Genomic DNA, 21,563 nt, shown 5'->3' with positions numbered 1-21,563 from the left:
CCGACCGAGCTGTCCCTTCGGAGAACAGGGATCCCGGGACGGAATGGAAGTCATGACTTACAGAGCCCCATAGAGGACTAGGGTCATGATAGCTCCGAAGAGGACCGGGATCTTGACCCTCTAGGGCACGGGACGATGGGGTTCACAACTGGTCGAGACCCCACAGAGGATGCAGATCCCGATCCAAGGGCTCGAGAGGACATGGATCCCATTTGAGTCCCACCGGGACAGGGTCTTGACTGATTCGTTCCTTCTGGGTGAGCTCCGTACGGGAAGGACCCCCAGTAGACAGCTACCCTGTCCCAACTCACACCACAGGGCCTTCTACACCTTGCCTCGCTGGGCTGAAGGGGTTCGTGATCGCCCGAGGGACGGAGTATGGGACACCCTGCTGGGCTTTATGGGACAGGACGGCCCCACGACCCGCCCCGGGGCCAGCGGTCGTCCCTCCTCTCCCGCAGGGGCCGGGTTGGGGGCGGTGCCTGGTGGGCGGGGGCGGGTCCTGCGGCGGGGGCGCAGTCGCCCGGCCGCGGGCTGCGGGAAGTACTGGGCCGGGGGCTGGGGTGGGACCCAGCGGGCGCCATGGAGCTGCTCTCGGCGCTAAGCCTAGGCGAGCTGGCGCTCAGCTTCTCGCGGGTGCCGCTATTCCCGGTCTTCGACCTCAGCTACTTCATCGTCTCCATTCTCTACCTCAAGTATGAGCCAGGTGAGCCAGAGCCAGCAGCCCACGGGGGCTGGCATTGCGGGGCGGGGGGCGGGGGTAAACCTGCGGGTCGCGAGGCGGGGGAAGCCCTGGATCATGGCGGGGCACAGCCCCAGGGACTGTTTGGGGGAGCAGCAGGTGCCGGGATCGTGCGGTTCTTCCACATGGAGTGGGCGGGGGAGGGGGAGAGACAAGAGGGAGGGCAAGGAGAGAAACCCCCAGGATGGTGGGGCTGGGGGAGGGGGAGTAGATGCGGGCTGGATGGCAGGAGAGGAATGCGACTGTATGGAGGAGGGGGAGCAGGTGCTGGGGAGGGGGCTGGGAGAGAAGGTCAGGGGTCCCGGCAGGGTCGCATGAACTTGAGCAAGCGGCATAGGTCGTGGTGAGGGCGCAGGCGGGGGTCGGTGTTGTGGGTCAGTCCAGATGTCCTGGCCGCCCGCAGCCGTGACCTCCCTCCTTGCCCTTGGCGCGCGGAGCCCGAGCGGCTGTTGAGTGTCTATATAAGGGCCGGCAGTGCTGGGGGCAGTAATCCGGTTCAGAGAAAGTGACACCGGTGCCCCCGCTCCTCTGCGGCTCTCGGGCAATCTCCCCTCCTCGGGCCGAGCGAAGCTGGGTTCTCCCGCGCCCGGCGGGAATTCTTCCAGCCGTGGCGCGGATCCTTTCCACTTACTGAGCAGAATCCGCCCTAGGGCAGGGTGATTTGGGGTTAGCTAACCCCACCAGCTCCAGACCCCCGCGGAGAATCGCGGAAGGGAAGAAAGACTCTGCTTCTTGGGGGTTTTTTAGAGCATTTTTTTAGATGATGGTAAATAGCTTCCTTAGAATACGTTCTATTTTTAGGTAAGGCTCACTGATGTTTCTTGTTCATCTTCTAGCCTTTTAACTATTATAGCACACTTGCAAACGAAAGGGACTAGAGCATTTAGTGTTAGAAAAGGGATCGATCATCCCGAAACTTTGTGACCCTTTCTCCCACTTATGTAAATTACCTCTATATTCTCCTCTCAGGACTGAAATTGCTTTTTTTTTCAGATTATAAAAATAGGTGCTTCTGTGTATTTAAAAATCAGGCTGAGAAACATAAAGAGAAAAGAGATCATTACAGTTGACGTATTGCCGACCCTTCCAGACCTCTCTTCTATGCATTTGTAACCCTGTAGTTAGAGATGGTAAAGCACGATTTTATGCAAATAGGATCATATTCTGTGTGCCAAGTGTCTTTGTTCCATTTTATTTTTGCCCGTTCACAAGCCAGAGCCTATTCTTTAAAAGCTATTCTGCAGTTCAGTTACTTTGCAAAGCAAAATAAGCTTTGTATTGCCTTATCGTGAACACAGGACTGCATTTCCTGTCCAGGACAAATTTTTGGTGGCTCAGGCCGGTCCCCTGGGCAAATACAGAACCTAGCATACCTTAAGAAATCTAAAACTGTGGAGGGCTGGAGCCTCATAGGGATGTAGGACACAAGTGTCTGAAGGAAAGAGGTCTTCAGCCTGGCTGGGAGCATGCTGGAGGGGTCTAGAAATTTCTGCCAGAGTAAATAAGTCATCTGAACTAGAGGTACTGGAGCCTGAAGGTTCCTGAAGGTGGGGAAGATTCAGTGGTGCATAACCCTAGCTGCTTATTAGGGGATCCTAGGGGCCCTTAAACCCCCATCTCATCTCCACTCCAGACAAATTGAATCAGTATATCCGGGATAGGGCCCTGCATGCTCATGTTTCAAACTCCCCTCCCCAGTGATTGCTGCATGCTGCCAAGATTGAGAAACCCCTGCCCAGTTCAAACCCCCTCTGTTTGTAACTGGGGAAATAGGAAATAGTGGCTAAGCTAATTTACATACACAGCGAGCCCGTGGTCCTGTGGCTGGTAGATGACAGCCTTGGGATTCAAACTCAGATCTGCTGGACCCCAAGACTCACTCCAATTGCTCTGGGGTACTTGCTTCCCTTTAGAAAAGGGAGGAGTTGGACTTAGCTATTGCCCATCCCCCCACCCCCAGCGGAGCCTCTACAAAGGTTTCTTCTCAGAATCTATGTGCTGACTGCAGAACCAGCTACAGAATTTGCAGGGCCCCTCACTCAGGAAGTCAGAATTTCAAGATGGGGACAACAGAGCACTAAACTGAACGTGGAACCCTTCTGATCATAGGGTCCTGGGCAACGGCACAGGTAGCACACCTGTGGAGCTGAGAGCCAAGCTGGCTTTTAGGAAAAAAAATCTCTGAATTAGGAGTCAGCTCTGTCTCCACCACTAAACACCGGGCTGGTTACCTTACCTCCGTGAGCTTCAGCTCACTCATCTATGAAATAGGCTCATCGGAACATGATCCTGAACTCTCCTGCCTGGCTCTTGTGAAGATGTATTGAGAACTTTGTCAGTAGTAGGGTCTAAGGCGCTTGGGAAAGGTGGTTACAATTATTTGTAAGGCCGTGGGTGGATGTGTTTCCTGGGACGCAGGCATTTTCTGGGTCAGGCTTTCATGAGAATCCTGAATGAGGACAGAGCTTGGAGTGCAGTACTCAGGTGAACAGCATCTGAGAGGTGGGAGCTGGTTAGGAAATGCAGAATGCCAGGCCCTCCCCTTCCCAGACCTGCTGAATCAGAATCTGCATAACGTGTAAGAAGGGATGAACTAAAAGAGGCAGGAGCTCCTTATTAGAACCTGGAGCTCCTTAATAGGGCAGGGAGGAGAAGGTCTGGCTCACCTCCAGGACCGCTAGCTCTATGCAAGAAGAGAAGCTCTATGCTAGACGTCGGCTACATGATTGGATGAATGAATGACAGTCCTGGATATCCCAAGAATCTTCCAGACCAGTGGTTCTGGAATAATATGCCTCCACATTAAACTCACCGGGGGAGCTTTTCAGAATCCTCTCGTTCCTGCAGCATCCCTCCATTTAAATCAGAATCGCTGTGCGCAGTACCAGCGTAAGTATTTTTTTTTAAAGTTCCCCAGATGAGAATCAATTCTGTGCACCAGTGTTGCCCAGCCTCTGCACAAGTCACAGTGAGGGCCGGAGCGTTATCTGGGGTGAGGGCCATCACAGGCGTTTTGGGATATTTCGCAGCCTCCCTGGCTCAACCCACTAGATGCTGGTAGCACTCCCCAGTTGTGACAACCAGAAATATCCCCAGATGTAGTTGCTACCAGTTGAGAACCAGTGATCTAGACTGAGTCTCAAACTCCAGCGCTTTCAAGAGCCAGGCAGGTGATGTATGGGAAGCAGTAAGCCAGCCAGGTGGGGACTGTCCCCAGGTGAGATCCAGCCATGCACATCTTTGCCTGGTTGGGGCAAGAACCACCAGAAATGATTTTTCAAGGGAAGCTGGAAATGTGATATGCAGTTCCCTATGTGTATATATTGGCTGTTCAAGCATTTTTTTAACAAAGTCGTTAAAATAAAATAAAAACATTTTTAAAATAAAAATAATTAACATTTTTTTTCTTTTTAAGAAATTGATAGGCCATTTTCTAGAGCAGTCTTAGATCCACAGCAAAATTAAGCTGCAAGTATAGTTTTTGTGTACTCTCTGACCTCCCCACCATCAGCATTCTGCACGGAGGGGTACATTTGTTATAATCCACAAGCCCACATCATTATTATTATATTAGCACTATCACATATCAACCAAAGTCTACAGTTTACATTAGGATTACTTTGTGTTGTACAGTTTGTGGATTTCACCTAATGTATAACATGTATTCACCATTACAGTATCATAGAGGTAGTGTCACTAACCTAAAAATACCCCGCGCTCCACGCGAGCATCCTGCCCCCTCCCCCAAGCCCTTGGCAACCCCCGATCTTTTTACCATCTCCATGGTTTTTGCCTTTTGCAGAATATCACAGAATTGGAATCATACAGTGTGTAGCCTTTTCGGACTGGCCTCTTTCACTTAGCAATATGCATTTAAGTTTCTTCCATGTCTTCTCGTGGCTTGAGAGCTCATTTCTTTTCATCGCTGAGTAATATCCCATGGTACATATGCACCATAGTTAGTCATTCACCTAATGAAAGGCATCCTGGTTGCGGTTTGAACATCTTCTAAAATGCTGTGAGGCTCACGAGACAGCTCCTTGAGCCCTGTTTTGAGACCTCTGGCATGAACCGTAAGCTTTTCTCCTCCAACCTTGCGAGGCAGGGGCTGCCATCTCTCACAGGGGAAGAAACCAAGGCAGACACCTGAGCTTGAAGGCTCAGGAGAAGACTTGCCTTCAAGTCCCTGAGAAGCTCTATAAATACACCTCCCATGTTTAGACCTCAGACTAAATAGCGCGGAGCCATGGCAGTGCTGAAAGTGCCCCAGGGAACATTCTAGGGCTTCCCTGCCTTCCATAGACAGGACTCTGACCCCCAGAGAGGGAATGTTGTGATGCCCATCCCAGGCCAGAACTAGGGATGCGATCAGGGCTTCCTTCTCCCTCCTCAGGCAGAGCAGATTTTTATAAATCCACCAGCTAAAATTTCCACCCACAGGTACTTTCCATTTCAGTTCAGTTCCAGGAATAACTCGTGCATAATTGCTAAGCACTAAGCAATTTCTTTTTGTCCTCACTGGCGCCCTTTGAAATGAATAATAGCACTGGGGTGACCACCTCACCCAGGTTCCATTAAGACAAGCACCAAAACCCCCACGTTCCAGGAACCCCTCGGTCCCAGACAAACCGGGATGGGTGGTCCCTCTAGACAGCACCCCCGTTATACACAAATACACCTGTTGGAGCCCGGAGAGAGGAGTGACTGGCCAAAGCTCACCCGGCAAGAGGGGAGTGCTTTGGTGGCAAACCTGGGATTGCAACCCACATTCTCCTGGTTCCTGATGCTGCCCCAAAACCCAGCAAGAGAAGCCAGGAAGGACTATGGCAAAGAAAGAGCCAGAGGGAAGGTTCTTGGCATCACCTTGCTGTGGATCTTCAGGGCAGGCCCATCCCCCATCAGCCTCCATCTTCTCCTCTGTGGCAATGGGAAAACTGATCTGGCTCTTCTGGGGTTGCTGAGATAAGTAAGTTTGATAAAGCTAAGAATCATCTTGATAATCACTCACACCACGTTGAATCATCAGTACAGCTTGGGGAAGGGGTGCCCTCATCCTCTTCTTTCGAAAGCAGAGGAAGCTGAGGCTGGTGGGGAGCAGTCATTTGCCCAAAGCCACACCAGAGTAAGCGGCAGAGCCAAACCTGGGTCTGTGACTTTTCTACCAGGACTCACCCATGGTACAAACATGGGAGCCTGCTTTACTCCCACAACCCGCCCTACCCCCCGGCCAGCTCCCTAGCCTCAGTCCCTGGGATGGTCCCAGAGGGCACAAGAATGACCCTGGAAAGAATTCAACCCCTAAGGATTATTTTTAGATGCAGAGGTATCCGTTTCTGCAAAACATGGGTGCCTCACCTGACCCAGCCCTTGCAGGACCCACCAGCTGCTCTGAAGGATTAACTCTCAGCTGGCAGCATTTTAAATAGATACCCTGGAGAAAAGAAGAGAACATTCTGCTTCAACCTGTAGGACCTTTGTAAATGCTGAGACTTAGGACAACCTCGAGGGCAGGGAGAAGATGCACTGTGGGGGAGATGGAGGAGGGAAATTTCAGTTCCAGCCTTTGAAGGAGCTGGGCAAAGAAAGGATTGGGGTTTGCACTTCACAGAAGGAGCAGGACACAGAGGAACAATGGTGGGTCCGAGGTCACATAGTTAGTTGGGGGTGGCGAAGAGAAAGGGGAGTGCGTTTACGATTTTCTCTCAAACAACTTTTATTAAGCATGTTTCCTGATTATAAACTGTAGTTTGTGCAAGAGAATGGAGAGAGAACTTGTGATCTATTCCTATGTTGGAATACCTGACAGCAGAGAAAAATGAATATTGCTCTTGAAAATACTGTGTTCAGTGAAAGAGCTAGAGGCAAAAGGCTATGTTATATTATTCCACTTATATGAAATATGTAAGTTCAGAACATTTTCCTCCCCCCAAAAAGAAACCACGAGCAGTCACTGCCCATCCCTCTCTCCCCCAGCCCCCGGTAAGCACCAGTCTGCTTTCCATTTCTGTGGATTTGCCTGTTCTGGACATTTCATGTAGATGACATCACACACTATGTGACCTTTTGGGTCTGGCTTCTTTCACTTAGCGTGTTTTCAAGATTTGCCCATGTTTGTGGCGTGTGTTAGGACTTTAAGTCCTCTTTAAGGCAAAATGATACTCCATCGTCTGGATCTCCCACATCTTGTTTAACCGTTCATCTCTTGGTGGACACTTGGGTTGTTTCCACCCTCTGGCAATTGTGAATAGTGCTGCTGTGAACACTGTTTTTTAAGAGTCTTCCGGAACCTTTTGCTGGGTTCTCTCAGTAGGATATAGCATGGTTCCCCACTGTCCACCTCCTGTTCCTGGACCTCTGATCATGGCCATCAGAGAGGGGGCAGGTAGTGAGGGTCCGATGAGGGGGCCTGTGGAGCCCGGTGTGATGAAGCAGCTGAGCACCTCATGTCCCTCCTGCTTGTAAGCTTTCCGGGGGACTCTTGTTTTTGCTAGTTTTGATGATTAAGTATTTCATACACACAGAATAAATGTCATAGACACCTCTCTCCCTTCCACAGAGACTGAACGGATGTGAACATAGATTTGCTTCAGATGTTCTTTTTTTTTTAAGGATTTTATTTATTTATTTATTTATTTATTTATTTATTTGAAAGAGAGAGAGTGCGAATGGAGGGAGGGGCAGGGGGAGAGAATCTCAAGCAGACTCCGAGTTGATCGTGGAGCCTGACGCAAGGCTCCATCCCACGACCCTGAGATCATGACCTGAGCCAAAACCAAGAGTCAGACGCTTCACCAACTGCACCACCCAGGTGTCCGTCTTCGGATGGTTTTTTAATAGATAAATAGATTGAGAGACGCAGCCAGCCTCGTCCCTTCTCCCTCCCTCCCTCTCTAGATGTGACCACCACCCTAAAATCCTTCTGTATTGTTTCATGCCTGTATTTACACCTTCTCTGCTATATATGTGTCTATGAACTACATGGAGTGTGTTGTGTTTTAAATATATGCATAAGATATACATATAGGTATCATTTTGCAGCCTAACCTTTTTACTCAGTAATAACCGAATGGGATTTATCCGTGTTGATTTCTCTAGAGTGGTGCTTCTCAACCAGAGGGGATTTTGTCCCCAGGGATATTTGGCAATATCCGGACACAGTTCTGGCTGTCCCAAGCAGGGTGGGGGCATGCCCCTGCTATCTAGTGGGGGGAGGCCAGGCGGGCTGCTGCGCGTTGCCAGGGCACAAGACAGCCCCGTAGGAACGCACTGCCAGATGCAGTTGAGGAGCCTGGGTGTAGACCTAGTTCACTTCTAAATAGCAGCTCTGTGTGTGACTCTCCAGCCTGCCCCTGAGAGATGGTAGACTTTACCTTTCTACCGTAACAGTGTGGCAGTGAAATCCTCCTCCCCACATCTCCTTTGCTAGTTTCTTTTGGGTCAGGAGTGAGGATCGGAATTGCTAAGACACGGGCAATGCACAGTCTCAGATTTGCTCAGATTTATTGCCATATGGCCTCCAAGGTGGTGATGCCTGTAGATCCTCCCAACCGTGTGCTGGAGGAAAATTTGGGCTTTTTTCCCTCTGGAGGAGGGGCAGATATTCCCACCACCCCCATCCCCACTTCTCCGTGAGGTTGACCAAGCGAAGAAGCCCCTTCTATAGAGGGAGTAGGCTTCATGTTTCTTGGAATGAAAGACCCTACAATGACCCTGCTCCAAATAAGGTCACATTGTGAGGTTCTGGTGGACATGAATTCTAGGCTGGGGGACACGGGCCCCCATATACCTCCCTACAAGTGGGGATATTGATCCTTATATTATTCAAGGATGGAATGAAGGCATATAGTTGCCTGGGACAAAATAGTAACTCCATAAATAAATGGAGCAAGGGAGGTGTTGTTATCGTACGACCCAAAGTGCCTGACACAACCTCAATGCCTAGGAGGTGTTCCGTCCACATTTACTAGAATGTAAGCTCCGTGAGGGTGGGAGTTCATTCACTCACAACTATTTATTGGGCGGCTACTATGTGTCAGGCATAGTGCCATGCACTGGGGGTGCAGCAGCGGGCAAGACTGATGAGGTCCCCATACTCACCAAAGGATTAAGATCAAATCAATTTGGGGGCGCCTGGGTGGCATAGCGGTTAAGCATCTGCCTTTGGCTCAGGGCGTGATCCCGGCGTTATGGGATCGAGCCCCACATCAGGCTCCTCCGCTATGAGCCTGCTTCTTCCTCTTCCACTCCCCCTGCTTGTGTTCCCGCTCTCGCTGGCTGTCTCTATCTCTGTCAAATAAATAAATAAAATCTTAAAAAAAAAAAAAGATCAAATCAATTTGTCGTGTATCAACAGTATGTATAGGTATTTAGGTGAATAGCTTCATCCGTGGCACATGTCATGGAGAGGCCAAGCGTTCAGAATTGACAGCTTAGAGACAAAAGGAATCCAGTTTCTAGAAACAAAATGACATTTTCTTTTTTTTTTTTTAAGACTTATGTATTTATTTGAGAGAGAGAGCACAGAGGGAGAGGGAGAAGCAGCTCCCCCCCTGAGCAGAGAGCCTGATACGGGTCTGGATCCCAGGACCCCAAGATCATGACCCAAGCTGAAGGCAGACACCCAACCGAATGAGCCACCCAGATGCCCCCAAAGTGACATTTTCAAACAACAAAAAACCGGGCGCCTGGGTGGCTCAGTCAGTTAAGTATCCGACTCTTAATTTCGGCTCAGGTCATGATCTCAGGATCATGAGATCGAGCCCTGCATTGGGCTCCAGTGAGTGTGTCTGCTTGCGATTCTCTCTCCCTTGCCCTCTGCCCCTCCCCCCCACTCAAGCTCACTCTCTTTCTCTCTCTCTCAAATCAATTATTTATTTTTTTAAATATTTTTTATTATATTATATTAGTCACCATACAGTACACCCCTGGTTTTTGATGTAAAGTTCGATGATTCATTAGTTGCGTATGACACCAAGTGCACCATGCAATACATGCCCTCCTTACTACCCATCACCAGCCTATCCCATTCCCCCACCCCCCCCCCGAAGCCCTCAGTTTGTTTCTCAGAGTCCATAGTCTCTCATGCTTCATTCCCCCTTCTGTTTACCCCCCCTTTCTTTATCCCTTTCTTCTACCGATCTTCCTAGTTCTTATGTTCCATAGATGAGAGAAACCATATGATAATTGTCTTTCTCTGCTTGACTTATTTCACTTAGCATTATCTACTCCAGTGCCGTCTATGTTGCAGCAAATGTTGAGAAATCGTTCTTTTTGATAGCTGAATAATATTCCGTTGTATATATGGACCACAACTTCTTAATCCAGTCATCTGTTGAAGGGCATCTCGGCTCCTTCCACGATTTAGCTATTGTGGACAGAGCTGCTATGAACATTGGGGTGCATATGGCCCTTCTCTTCACTACGTCTGTATCTTTGGGGTAAATACCCAGTAGTGCAATGGCTGGATCATAGGGTAGCTCAATTTTTAACTTTTTAAGGGACCTCCACACTGTTTTCCAGAGTGGCTGTACCAACTTGCAGTCCCACCAACAATGTAGGAGGGATCCCCTTTCTCCACATCCTCTCCAACAATTGTTGTTTCTTGCCTTGTCAATTTTTGCCATTCTAACTGGAGTAAGGTGCTATCTCCGTGTGGTTTTGTCAAATCAATTATTTATTGCGAGAGAGAGAGAGAGAGATCACAAGCAGGGAGGAAAGGTAGAGGGAGAAGCAGACCCCCTGCTCAGCGGGAAGCCCTTCGCAGGGCTCGATCCCTGGACCCTGGGATCATGACCTGAGCCAAAGGCAGACGCTCAACCGACTGGGCCACCCAGGGGCCCTTCAATAAATAAATCTTAAAAAAAAAAAAAAAACACAAAACCTGAATAGATCATTTCTGTTGATTAGTTTTTGGGTTTTGTTTTTTTTTTAAGATTTTATTTATTTGACAGAGAGAGAGAGAGCATGCGCACAAGCAGGGGGAGCAGCAGAGGAAGAGAGAGAAGCAGGCTCTCCACTGACCGGGGAGCCCAACACAGGGCTCTCAGTCTCAGGACCCTGGGATCATGACCTGAGTCAAAGGCAGGCACTTAACCAACGGAGCCACCCAGGCGCCCCTTGATTAGTCTTTGATTAGTAGATCACAAGTAACCTTGTCATCTCACATCCACATTGAGGGCAGTTGTCATTGAATTCAAGTGAATTGTTTAAGGAGAGTTATTGGTACCAGCTCTGGCCCTGAGAGCTAAGTAGCTGTGCCTTACAACTTAATCCTAAAAGCATTATCTGGAAAGTGAAACTAATGGGGGAGGGAAGGAATGTAGATGAAGAAACACTTGTCACACCAGGAGACACCCAGGTTGCAACTCTGGGGTGTGGCCATAGGGGATTATGACCATATTAACATAAAGATGGGGGCGTCTGGCTGGTTCAGTCAGTAGAGTGTGTGACTCTTGATCTCTGGGTTGTGAGTTCAAGCCCTACATTGGGCACAGAGATTACTTAAACGTAAATAAAATAAATAATTTAACATACAGATAGGACCTGTTTATAAAAATTCTGAAGACTTCAAGTGGGTAATACAAAGTGTAAGACTTTGACTAACAGACATTAATCCTGTACCCCTAGTGTTTTTTGTAAACTTATTTTTTGAGAACTCTTCCCCTCTATTTAGTGTGGGATTTAAACATTTTTTAAAAAGTTTAAAACTCCTAAGAAGTTGCAAAAGTAGTGTGAAGAGTTCTCAAATCCCCTTCATCCAGCTTCCCCCAATGACAGCGTCTTACATAATGGTGGGTCATTGCTAAAACCAGGAAACTGACATCAGTACAATCCCATTAACACCAACTACTGACTTTATTCAGCAGTATTTACAGTTTCTTAAATACAGTTCTGTATTTTTTTAAAGATTTTATTTTTAAGTGATCTGTACACCCAACGTAGGGGCTCCACCTCAGAGCCCCAAGGTCAAGAGTCGCGTGCTTGCCAACTGAGGGAGTCAGGCGCCCCTGTACCATTCTGTATTTGATCATGTGTGTAGATTCTAATAACCACCATCACAATTGGGGTACAGAATGGTTCTGCCACCCAAAGAAACTCCCTAGTGATGCTCCTTTATAGTTATATCCTCTGCCAGGCCCTAACCCCTGGTGACCACTGGTCTGCTCTCTGTCACTCATCACTATGGTTTTGTTACTTAGAGAAACTCATAGAAATGGTATCATATAATATGGAACCTTCTCTTTATTTTGAGGTTTATTTATTTATTAGAGAGAGCACGAGCGGGGGCTGGGGGGCGGCAGAGAGAGAGGAAAGAGAGTCTTAAGCAGACTCCAAGCTGAGTGTGGACCCCAATGTGGGGCTGGATCACCTGACCCTGAGATCATGATCTGGGCCAAAATCAAAGAGTTGGACATGTAACCGACTGAGCCACCCAGGTGCCCCAGTATATAACCTTCTGAGATTGGCTGTTTTCACTCAGAAGAGTGCCCTTGACATCCATGTAAGTTACTGCACGTATCCCGGGTTGGTTCTTTGTTGCTGCGTAGTATTCCATGATATAGGTGTACCACAGTTTGTTCATCCCTTTGCCCACTGAAGCCATTCTACAAATTACTTACTTACAAATAAAGCTGCTATGAACAGTCGTGTTCATGGCTGTGAACACCGGATTCCCTTTCTCAATCCAAATCTTGTCCTGAGGGGCACCTGACTGGTTCAGTCAGTGGAGCACGTGACCCTTGATCTCGGGATCATGAGTTTGACCCCCACATTAGGCGTAGAGATTACTTTAAAACGAAACAAAGTCTTGTCCTGAGCATGGAGATGGAGCAGTAAATGCAAGAATCGCCCAGGAGCATTAAAAAAATCCTTAACCCCAGCAACACCCCAGACTCGCCAGTTGAGATGCTCTGGGGTGGGGCTCAGGTGTCTGGTTTGTAAAGTCCCCAGGTAATGCTGATGTACAGCCAAATTAGAGGCCAATGCACTGAGCAATTTTCTTGATGAACGGGATTTATTTCTGTTCACTAAGCAAGACCGTTCCTTTTTGTATTTTGTTGCCTTGGGTTTATAGGAAGAATCAATTTACTATCATTTATGAGTGTGTATCCTCAGTTACAGAAACTGCAATAAGTTACATTCTTCTGTTGTCCCTTTTATTTTATAACAGCTTTATTGAGCCATAATTCATATACCACCCAATTTACCCATTTAAAGCATCCCATTCATTGGTTTTTAGTATATTCACAGAATTGTGCAACCATCAACTCCAAAAGAAATCTGTATCCTTCAGCTGTCACCCTCCCATCTCCCCCATTCCCTCCAGCCCTAAGCAACCTCTAATCTACTTTTTCTTGGTGTTAAAAATTAAATAAAATACCAAGACCCATAATAGGATACAGTCCACAGGGTTGTGGGAGCCCAGAGGCAGGAGTGACTGACCCAGCAGAGCAAGGAGCCTTCCTAGAGAGGTGGCATTTGTGCTTGGCCATTTCTGCTTTTGTGTCTTTGCTCCTTCTATGCCACTAGTTTGTAACAAAAGACAAGTGTTGGGGAGGATGCGGAGAAGTTGGAACCCTTGTGAACTGCTGGTAGGAATCCAAAATGGTACAGCTGCCATGGAAAACAATATGGCAGTTCCTCAAAAAAATTAAACATAGAATTACCATTTGACCCATCAATTCCACTTCTGGGTATATATCCCCAAAAGAGTTGAAAGCAGGAACTCAAATAGCTACTGGTACACTTACGTTCTTAGCAGCATTATTCACAATAGCCAAAAGGTGGGAACAACTCCAGTGTCCATCGATGGATGAGTGAATAAACAAAATGTGGTATATATCCATATAATGGGAGATTATTCAACTTTAGAAAGGAAGGAATTCTGACACCTGCTACAACATGAGCAAACCTTGAGGACATGATGCTAAGTGAAAGAAGCCAGACACAAAAGGACAATACTGTGTGATTCCACTTACATGAGGTCCCTAGAAGAGTCGAATTCACAGAGACAGAAAGTAGATGGTGGGAACCAGGGGCTGAAGGAGGGAATGGGGAGTTGGTGTTTAACGGAGACAGAGTTTCAGCTGGGAACACTGAAAAAGTCCTGGAGATGGATGGCGGTGATGGGCATGACAGTGTGAATGTGCTTCATGCCACCAAGCTGTGCACTTAAAAATGGTTAAAGTAGCACATTTCATGTATATTTTACCGCAATAAAAAAAAAATGTAAAAAGAGGGAGAGACCAAGAGGACAGGAGTGAGGTTGTAGGGATCTTGGCATCAGCCCAAGGCAGAAGCAGCCGCATGAAAGTCTTCCCATCTGCACACTGCTCCCTCTCCACGCCTCCCTCTCTTGTAGGGATAAGGAGAGTGATCGCTTGGCCGTGATTATCAATAAGGATTTAGCGAGTCCTTCATATACATGTAAACCCAGTGTCTGAGGCCTGGAGGTGCTTGCTAAATGGGACCTGGCATTACCATCCTTGCCACCTCTCTGAGCACAGAAGAAAGAGCCCCGACCCTGCTCTGCCTTTTCTCTGTGTGACCTCAGGCATGTGCCCAGCCTCTCTGAGCCTGGGTTCTTCCTCTGAAATGGGCAAACTGCAGGGCAGCTGAATTAGGATGGGCTGACTAGAGGGCATGGGGACAAAGCATGCCCTTGGCACCCTGGTGACGGTGGGGGACACCTCTGTGCCCCCCAGGAGCCGTCGAGCTGTCCCGGCGCCATCCCATGGCGTCCTGGCTGTGTGCCATGCTGCACTGTTTCGGGAGTTACATCTTGGCTGATCTGCTCCTCGGGGAGCCCCTGATCGACTACTTCAGCAACAATTCCAGCATCCTGCTGGCCTCAGCCGTCTGGTAAGCACCATCAGGCTGGTGGGGCTTGGGAGAGCAGAGTTGGGGGTGGGGGTGACCCAGCCACTGGGGAGGTGGGAGGTAGGGAGTTGGAGGAAATAGGACCCATCCACACAATGTCCACAGTGGTCCTGAACGCACTGCTCTCCATTGCCCAGCTCTATCCTGACCCGGCAGGCGGAGGAGGGGGATCTGGACACAGCCTCACCTCCCAGGGACCCCTGATGGTCTGTCTTCCTCCCTGACACTCTGTGTTCTCTCCCCAAAGGTACTTGATTTTCTTCTGCCCCCTGGACCTCTTTTACAAGTGTGTCTGCTTCCTGCCTGTGAAACTTATATTCGTGGCCATGAAGGAGGTAGTGAGAGTCCGAAAGATCGCCGTGGGCATCCATCATGCCCATCACCACTACCACCACGGGTGGTTCGTCATGATTGCCACTGGCTGGGTCAAAGGTAAATAGGACCCTAGTAACAATGGGAAATCGCCTCGGTTGAGAACCCCTGCTCAGTGGTACGGGTCAGGCCCCCAGGTTGGCACAGGCATTGCTCCAGGCTAAGAGGACTTTTGTGGGAGTCCAGCCTCATTAGCCAACAGCTTTAGAGTAAGTGGAAAGATTCTTCCAGAATTTAACTGTCAAAGATAAATAGGACCACGCGACAATGACAGCTGTCTCTCAGGCAGGTGTTCTCAGCTGTGACACTACTGATGTTTGGTGCCAGGTCACCCTCTGGCGAGTGCTGTCCTGGGCATTGGAAAAAGCTGAGCAGCATCCCTGGCCTCCCCCCACCAGATGTCAGTAGCGCCCCCAGTGGGACAACCGGAAATGTCTCCAGGTGTTGCCAAACGCCTCCTGGAGAAGAAATCACACCCCTATAACTACAGGGGTTCTTAACCTTTGTGGACCATGGTCCTTTTTGAGTCCAGGAAGGCCTTTTACGTGTTTAAGTGCACAAGATAAAATATATAGGATGATAAAAGAGGCCCGTTATTTTAAAATAGCTATCAAAAAAAATTTTTTAATAAAAGTTACCCAAAAAATTTTAATATGATATAGTCATTTTATACGTCTTTACCAAAGCATTAAATAAGAGACCATTCACTTAGCAAATAGGTATTTCTCAAACTTTTGAAGTGTTGTCAAGCATAAATGATATTATGAAACTATCTGCAACAATGGGAATGTGAAAAGGGAAAAATCCATGAATTCTGTTGGTGATGGAGTCACAGCCTTGCAGGTCCTTCTCAGCTTACTGCCTCCCTTCACAGTGGAAGGAAGGGCTGTATTGCAGTGAGGGACATGAAAATGAAGGTGTAGTTCTGTTTCCTGTCTGGGTTTATGGACTCCAGGTTAAGACATTATGCCTTAGGGCAGGTTTGAGTTGAGGCCTTTGTGCATCTTATCTCATTTGATTCTTAAGACTCTGCTCTAGGAAAAATCTAACATCATCCCCTCTTTACTGAGGAGGGAAATGAAATGACTTGCTCATGGTCACACAGCTAAGGGGGTGCAGCTACGTTTGACTCCAGGTTCTCTGAATTCAACATCCAATTTCTTAACTACTTTTGAAGTCCTCTTTTTCCTTCTCTTCTAGCTATGTTAAGAGGCAGACCAAGAGAGACCTTAAAACAAAAAATGTTACTAAAAATTAAAGAGGGCACTTTACAATGATGGACCAATCCGCTAGGAAGGTATAACAATTATAAATATATATGCATCTAAAAACAGCCCCAAAATATATAAAGCAAAAACTGAGAAGTTAAAGGAGAAATAAACAATTCAACAATAATAGTTGTAGAGGTGGACCAAGGAGTAACAGGAGGACTGGGAAAGAAGGCTCAAGCAAGTGCTAACACCACTGGGTGCCTTATCCTTACTCCCTGAAACCAAAGTGGGTGCTGCCAAAATGCCAGGGCCCAGAACACGCTCCACTGAGCCACAGTGTACTTGGCACCACTGACACATGGGCTGGATCATGCTCTGTGGTGGAGACTATCTTATACACTGTAGGATTTTGAGCAGCGTTCCTGGTCTTAACCCACCAGTAGCAGCCCTGCCCCAGTTGCAACAACCAAAAATGTCTCCAGATATTGCCAAGTGCCTCCTTGGGGGCAAAATCACTCCAGATATGAACCCCTGGTCCAGTGGTGCATACCAGGCACCTCAGCACAGCCATTCCTAGAGTGGGTGTTCAAGCCTCTTTAGCCAGTACATTGGGGATAAATGGGAAGATTCTTCTAGAACTTCAACCATTATGTCCCATATGGGTCTCCTTAATTCACTCTCCAGGAAGCCTGTGCTATGGAATAAATTCCCCAGGGGTATAGCATGACTCCCAGAGGGCAGTGGCTTAAGAAGGATTGAAAGTTCAGAGCCCTGAGGAAGGAGAGCGCCTAGAATGGGAAGCCTTCTAGAAGCCTTATGCATAGCTCAGGGTCCTGGACTAGAGGCATCAGGGCAGACAAGCCAGATTTGTCAAAGACATACCTTGCAGGTGAGATATGACCTCAATTCCTTCATGCTGGTTTTGCTCCAAATATGCCACGTGACCCTGCTGAGCCTCACTCTCCCCGCTGTAACTGATGGTCATACACCCAGGCTCAGCGTCCCTCTGGAGAAGACTAGGGGCAGCAAAGCTGCTTCCTTGGGAACTCAGCTGAGCAGAATGGGGAGCTGGAGGCGGCAGGCTTATTCAGGAGCACCCTGTCTCCTAGGCTCTGGTGTCGCCCTCATGTCCAATGTTGAGCAGCTGCTCCGAGGAGTCTGGAAGCCAGAGACCAATGAGATCCTGCACATGTCCTTGTGAGTATCCCATTCCACCCCCCCCATATCTCTCCTGTATGTACAGGTGCCTCCTGGGCCTGACCCTGGGTTGGATGTTCCTGGTAACTTGGAAGCCGCAGCCACTAATTCTGTCTTCCAGAAGCTTCCAGAGGTCATGGAACATCCATGGAGCAGAAGGGGAACCATGGCTCTGCCTGGGGGGAGGGGCAGGCAGAGCTGCAGGGAGATGAGATACTTGATTTGGGTTTTGAAGTGTGAGTAGGAGTTTTCGGGCAAAGGAGGAGCCTCCGGACAGAGGCCAGCACCTCTGCCAGCTGTCAAGTCAGAAAAGAGCAGTGATTCCGCCCAGTTCTGCAGGGTCAGAGTGCAGAGTGTGGGTGGGGAGGAGTACAGAGCATTGGGGGCAACATCCAGGATCCAACCTAGGGCCCCGTGCTACATTTAGCTTATATGTATTTAAAAGACCTCATTGGTTTGGGCTAATCAAATTTTCTCCCAATCTACAATAAAGAAAGTGATGGCCATTAAAAAATGACAAGATTTTTAAAAAGGCTCACCCATACGCAAATGAAAATTCCCATTCCATACTTCAGAGAAGAGCGTTATCTCACTTCATCCCTCCTAGAGGTCTAGTCCCACCCTCAGTCCGCTGACAAGGAAACGGGGACCCAGAATGTTGTGTTGCCTGCTACTAAGTGGGCAAGTGTTTGCCCCTCTTGGATTCTATTTCGGCCTCATCAGCTGAGGGTGAGGGTTCCATGGAATCACACTCACAAACTCCCCGACCCTGGTACCTGGTGAGTGCTCTGGAAATATCAGGCAGGATTATCACCATGAAGGACAGCAATGAACAACAGACATCGGGAACAGAAGTCATGGGTCTCTCTTCCAGAACAAGTTAAAATATTGTGAACCTATCCCGTAAGAAAGAAAAGGAAAGTTACGATAAACCGTGTGTTGTAATCCCACCTTCTGGGGGACTATGCTGGTGTCCAGTGTCTTATTGGGGTTTGGTCACACAGACATAGCTGACCGCCTGCTTGCCTGACCTGTGTCCAGCCCCTCCAGAGGTCGAACTGATACCACGTGGCCCAAGACCCCACCTTAAATCACCTCGTTCCTAACTGGTATGACCCAAAGTCCCCAAGTGAGCAAAGACACTCCTATCAGGCAGAATATTTCCAGGGCTTTGAGGCTACCTCCCAGGAGCCAGGGGGGAAAGCCACACCTCTCTTTGGGCCAAGTTAACCCTGTACTGTGCAGGGAAAACCCACCTGATCTATGCCACACAGGCATCTTCCCACCACACACACGGGAGAAGCGGGGATGGGAGCTGGGGCCGGCAGTGGGCAGGCGAAGAACGGGGTCTGGGCCAGAGGGGAAAAGGCCTGAGCTGCGTGGCGCCTCGCGGTAACAGAAGCTGCCCCCTCCAGCCCCACAAAGGCCAGCCTGTATGGAGCCATACTCTTCACCCTGCAGCAGACCCGCTGGCTCCCGGTGTCCAAAGCTAGCCTCATCTTTATCTTCACCATGTTCATGGTCTCCTGTAAGGTAAGTCTGCTTGCCCTGCCCCACACCAACCCACAGCTTCCACGCTGGGAGCTCAGACTTGCAGTCTCATGTCCCAGAAAGGACAGCCCTAAGGCAGGGGGCTAGGGAAGGGGTCCCAGTAGGTCTGTGCATGGGAGGACGGTCTGATAAGAGGAGCGTCCAGCAGGTGGGGACAGGGTAAGGAGCATAAGGCCTTCTGGGCAGAGGGCCCAGCCTGGGGGTGGGGCAGGAGCACGGGGAGTCTGTTCAGACAATTGGGGCCTCGAGCCTTGGTGGTGGAGAGCTGAGGGACAGGACCCAGGAAGGCACATTCAGGACACCAGGGACTTAGGCTAGATCAGGAATGGTGCTGGTCTAATCCTAAGGCCTTGAGCTGGGGTTAGCTCACCCAGGAGGGGTCTTCAGGGACCACACTGTTCCTCCCCCATGGATCTGGGGAGCTCGCTGCTGGCTCCCTGGGAGGGGACCCATAGGCCACTGAAAAGGGGAAGGGAGTGAGCAGCCTCAAGCCAAGCACTGTTCTTCTCTGAGCCCAGGTGTTGGGGGGCCCCTGAGGTGAGGGGGGAGATCGGCTGTCCCCGTGTGCCCAATGCTGTCTGGGGTTTCAGCACCAGAAGTCCTGTATCCCAAGAAACCTGGGACAGGTAGTCACCCTCCTGGGGGTGCATAAAGCCAGAAGGATGGGTCTGGGCTACCTCTGGCCTTGACCTAGCTGACCTTCTCTCCCCTCTTCCCTCCCCCACTTTGCTTTCTGCCTCGGTCTCCCTCTGTCTCTCTCGCTATCTCCCTATCCCTCTGCCACCCCACCTCAGGTGTTCCTGACGGCCACTCACTCCCACAGCTCCCCTTTTGATGTTCTGGAGGGCTACATCTGCCCTGTGCTGTTTGGGACCGCCTGGGGGGGCAACCATCACCACGACAACCATGGTGGGTCCCATGGCGGCGGTGGGCCCGGCTCGCCACACTCAGCCCTGCCTGCTAAGTCCAAGGAGGAGCTGAGTGAGGGCTCCAGGAAGAAGAAGACCAAAAAGGCAGATTAGTGGATGGCCCAGAGGCCTTGAGGGGTGCCAGGGAGAGAACCCGGACTCAGGACCCTCAAAGTTGGTGTGGGGGCATCCTGGGCTCAGCTCTCCCCTCTCCGGGCCTCGACTTCCCAGTCTGCAAACTGGGGCCATGTTGGGGGCGGGTTAAATGAGATATGGGGGTGAGGGGCATTTGTAGGAATGGAGGGGTCCCCTCTCTCTTTCTACCAGGCCACTGTAGCGACACAGCTGTGTTTGGGAGGAGGCCCACAGCATCCTGGCAGTGGCCCCAGCCAGAAACCCTAGCAGTTATATTCTTGGTTCTACTATTTCCCCTCTAAAACTATATCTCGACTCCGAAAGAACTTCAGGTCAGGTTGAGACTCATGAAATTGACGGACGGTTCCTAAGTGTCTGCTTTGAGGCCGCAGCTGCAACTTCCGTCTCTTCGTGCCCACTCCTCCTGGACGGCACCGGGCAAGCTGCCTCCTCCGAGCCTTGCATTCCCCATCTGTGTAGTGGAGGCCCCCAGCCCTCCTCCGAGCGGAAGTGCTGGCGCGCGCCTGGATGTGAACCAGCCTCATCAACTCTTAAGCACCGTGCAGTCGGGAGGGGAGGCCTTGACGGATGTTCATCTTGCTTGAGAACAGCTTTGCATTTTAGATTATTTGTGTTTGTGGATCGGAGAACCCCTGCAAGTTACCTGGCACAGAGGAGGCCTTCAGTAGACACATCTGGGCCAGTCATGAGAGCTTGGGGGCGGGGGGGCTGGGGAAGGCTTCTTTTGATCTTTGGCTTCAGGCCACCCCTAAACCAAAGAAATGCAGCTGGCTGGGCAGGGGTGCCAAGATCCAGCTCTGTCTAGGGCTTCCGAACACTTGCTGTCAGGCCCTAGAAGCTTCGGGCCTCCCTCATGCTGGCGTCCTCCACCGCTCATTCAGTCTTTCAGAGGAGTCGGCTTGCTCTGTGCTGAGCCTTGTGCTGCTGCTGGGCGGGCCCGGAGCATGCTTCAGGGTGAGTGACGGGAATGGTAGTTGAACCCCCATCCCCCCACCCCCACCGGCCATCTTCATCTCAGCCTGTGTGACCAGGACGTCCGAGATAGGGTGGGTAGATGCAGTGTGGCCTGTCTCAGGTGGGGTTTGGGCCCAGGCGGGGCTGGCTTAGAGCTGTCCTCTGCACCGGGGTGATCAGAGCAGCAGGCTACAGCTGCATCAAGATCACCACAGGGTCGGCAGGGTCCCAGGTATTGCCCAGCTGTTGGTAAAGTGCCTTGATGTGGTGACACCTGGGAGCCGGGTGGGTCCTGAGGCTCCGAATTCATCCTCTTGCATGTTTGTCAAGGCTCGGCATGAAGGTTCAGCAAATAAATCTGTGGTGAAAGAAGCACATTGGCCTGGCTGATTGATTCCTGCTCTTTCGGCCTCAGGACGCAGTGGGGTTCTGTGTCCTTAGAGACACTCAGAGTTTCCCGGGAGATGAGGCTCATGGCGGCCCCCCTGGAGCCTGCTGGTAGAGTCTCGAGTTTGGAGATCATATATTTACTGTGCCACCGACAGGTCATGGGGCCTTCCCTTCTCCAAGCCTGTTTGCTTCTTGGGGAATAGG

General features: G+C 49.9%; 1 protein-coding gene across 1 annotated transcript; it reads left to right on the top strand.

Annotated features, from left to right (window-relative positions):
- Positions 1 to 508: 508 nt before the first annotated feature.
- TMEM38A (transmembrane protein 38A) lies at positions 509 to 21,341 on the top strand. Its single transcript, XM_040629093.1, has 6 exons — positions 509 to 706; positions 14,446 to 14,602; positions 14,868 to 15,052; positions 17,313 to 17,400; positions 18,816 to 18,933; positions 19,746 to 21,341. The coding sequence occupies exons 1-6, from the start codon at positions 583 to 585 to the stop codon at positions 19,971 to 19,973; spliced, it is 900 nt and encodes a 299-aa protein (XP_040485027.1). The 5' UTR covers positions 509 to 582; the 3' UTR covers positions 19,974 to 21,341.
- Positions 21,342 to 21,563: the final 222 nt, after the last annotated feature.

This window comes from Ursus maritimus, unplaced genomic scaffold (assembly GCF_017311325.1).
Source record: "Ursus maritimus isolate PB19 unplaced genomic scaffold, ASM1731132v1 scaffold_14, whole genome shotgun sequence".
NCBI classification, from domain to species: Eukaryota; Metazoa; Chordata; class Mammalia; order Carnivora; family Ursidae; genus Ursus; species Ursus maritimus.
The sequence above is the reverse complement of the archived record's forward strand: the minus strand, read 5'-3'. Positions and strand labels throughout refer to the sequence as shown.

Bases quoted from the DNA above. Each gene is read 5' to 3' on its own strand.
- TMEM38A (XM_040629093.1), top strand. From the start codon at position 583: ATGGAGCTGCTCTCGGCGCTAAGCCTAGGCGAGCTGGCGCTCAGCTTC. The intron at 15,053-17,312 runs GTAAATAGGACC...CCTGTCTCCTAG, and splicing joins TGCCACTGGCTGGGTCAAAG to GCTCTGGTGTCGCCCTCATG. The intron at 17,401-18,815 runs GTGAGTATCCCA...TGCCCCCTCCAG, and splicing joins GAGATCCTGCACATGTCCTT to CCCCACAAAGGCCAGCCTGT.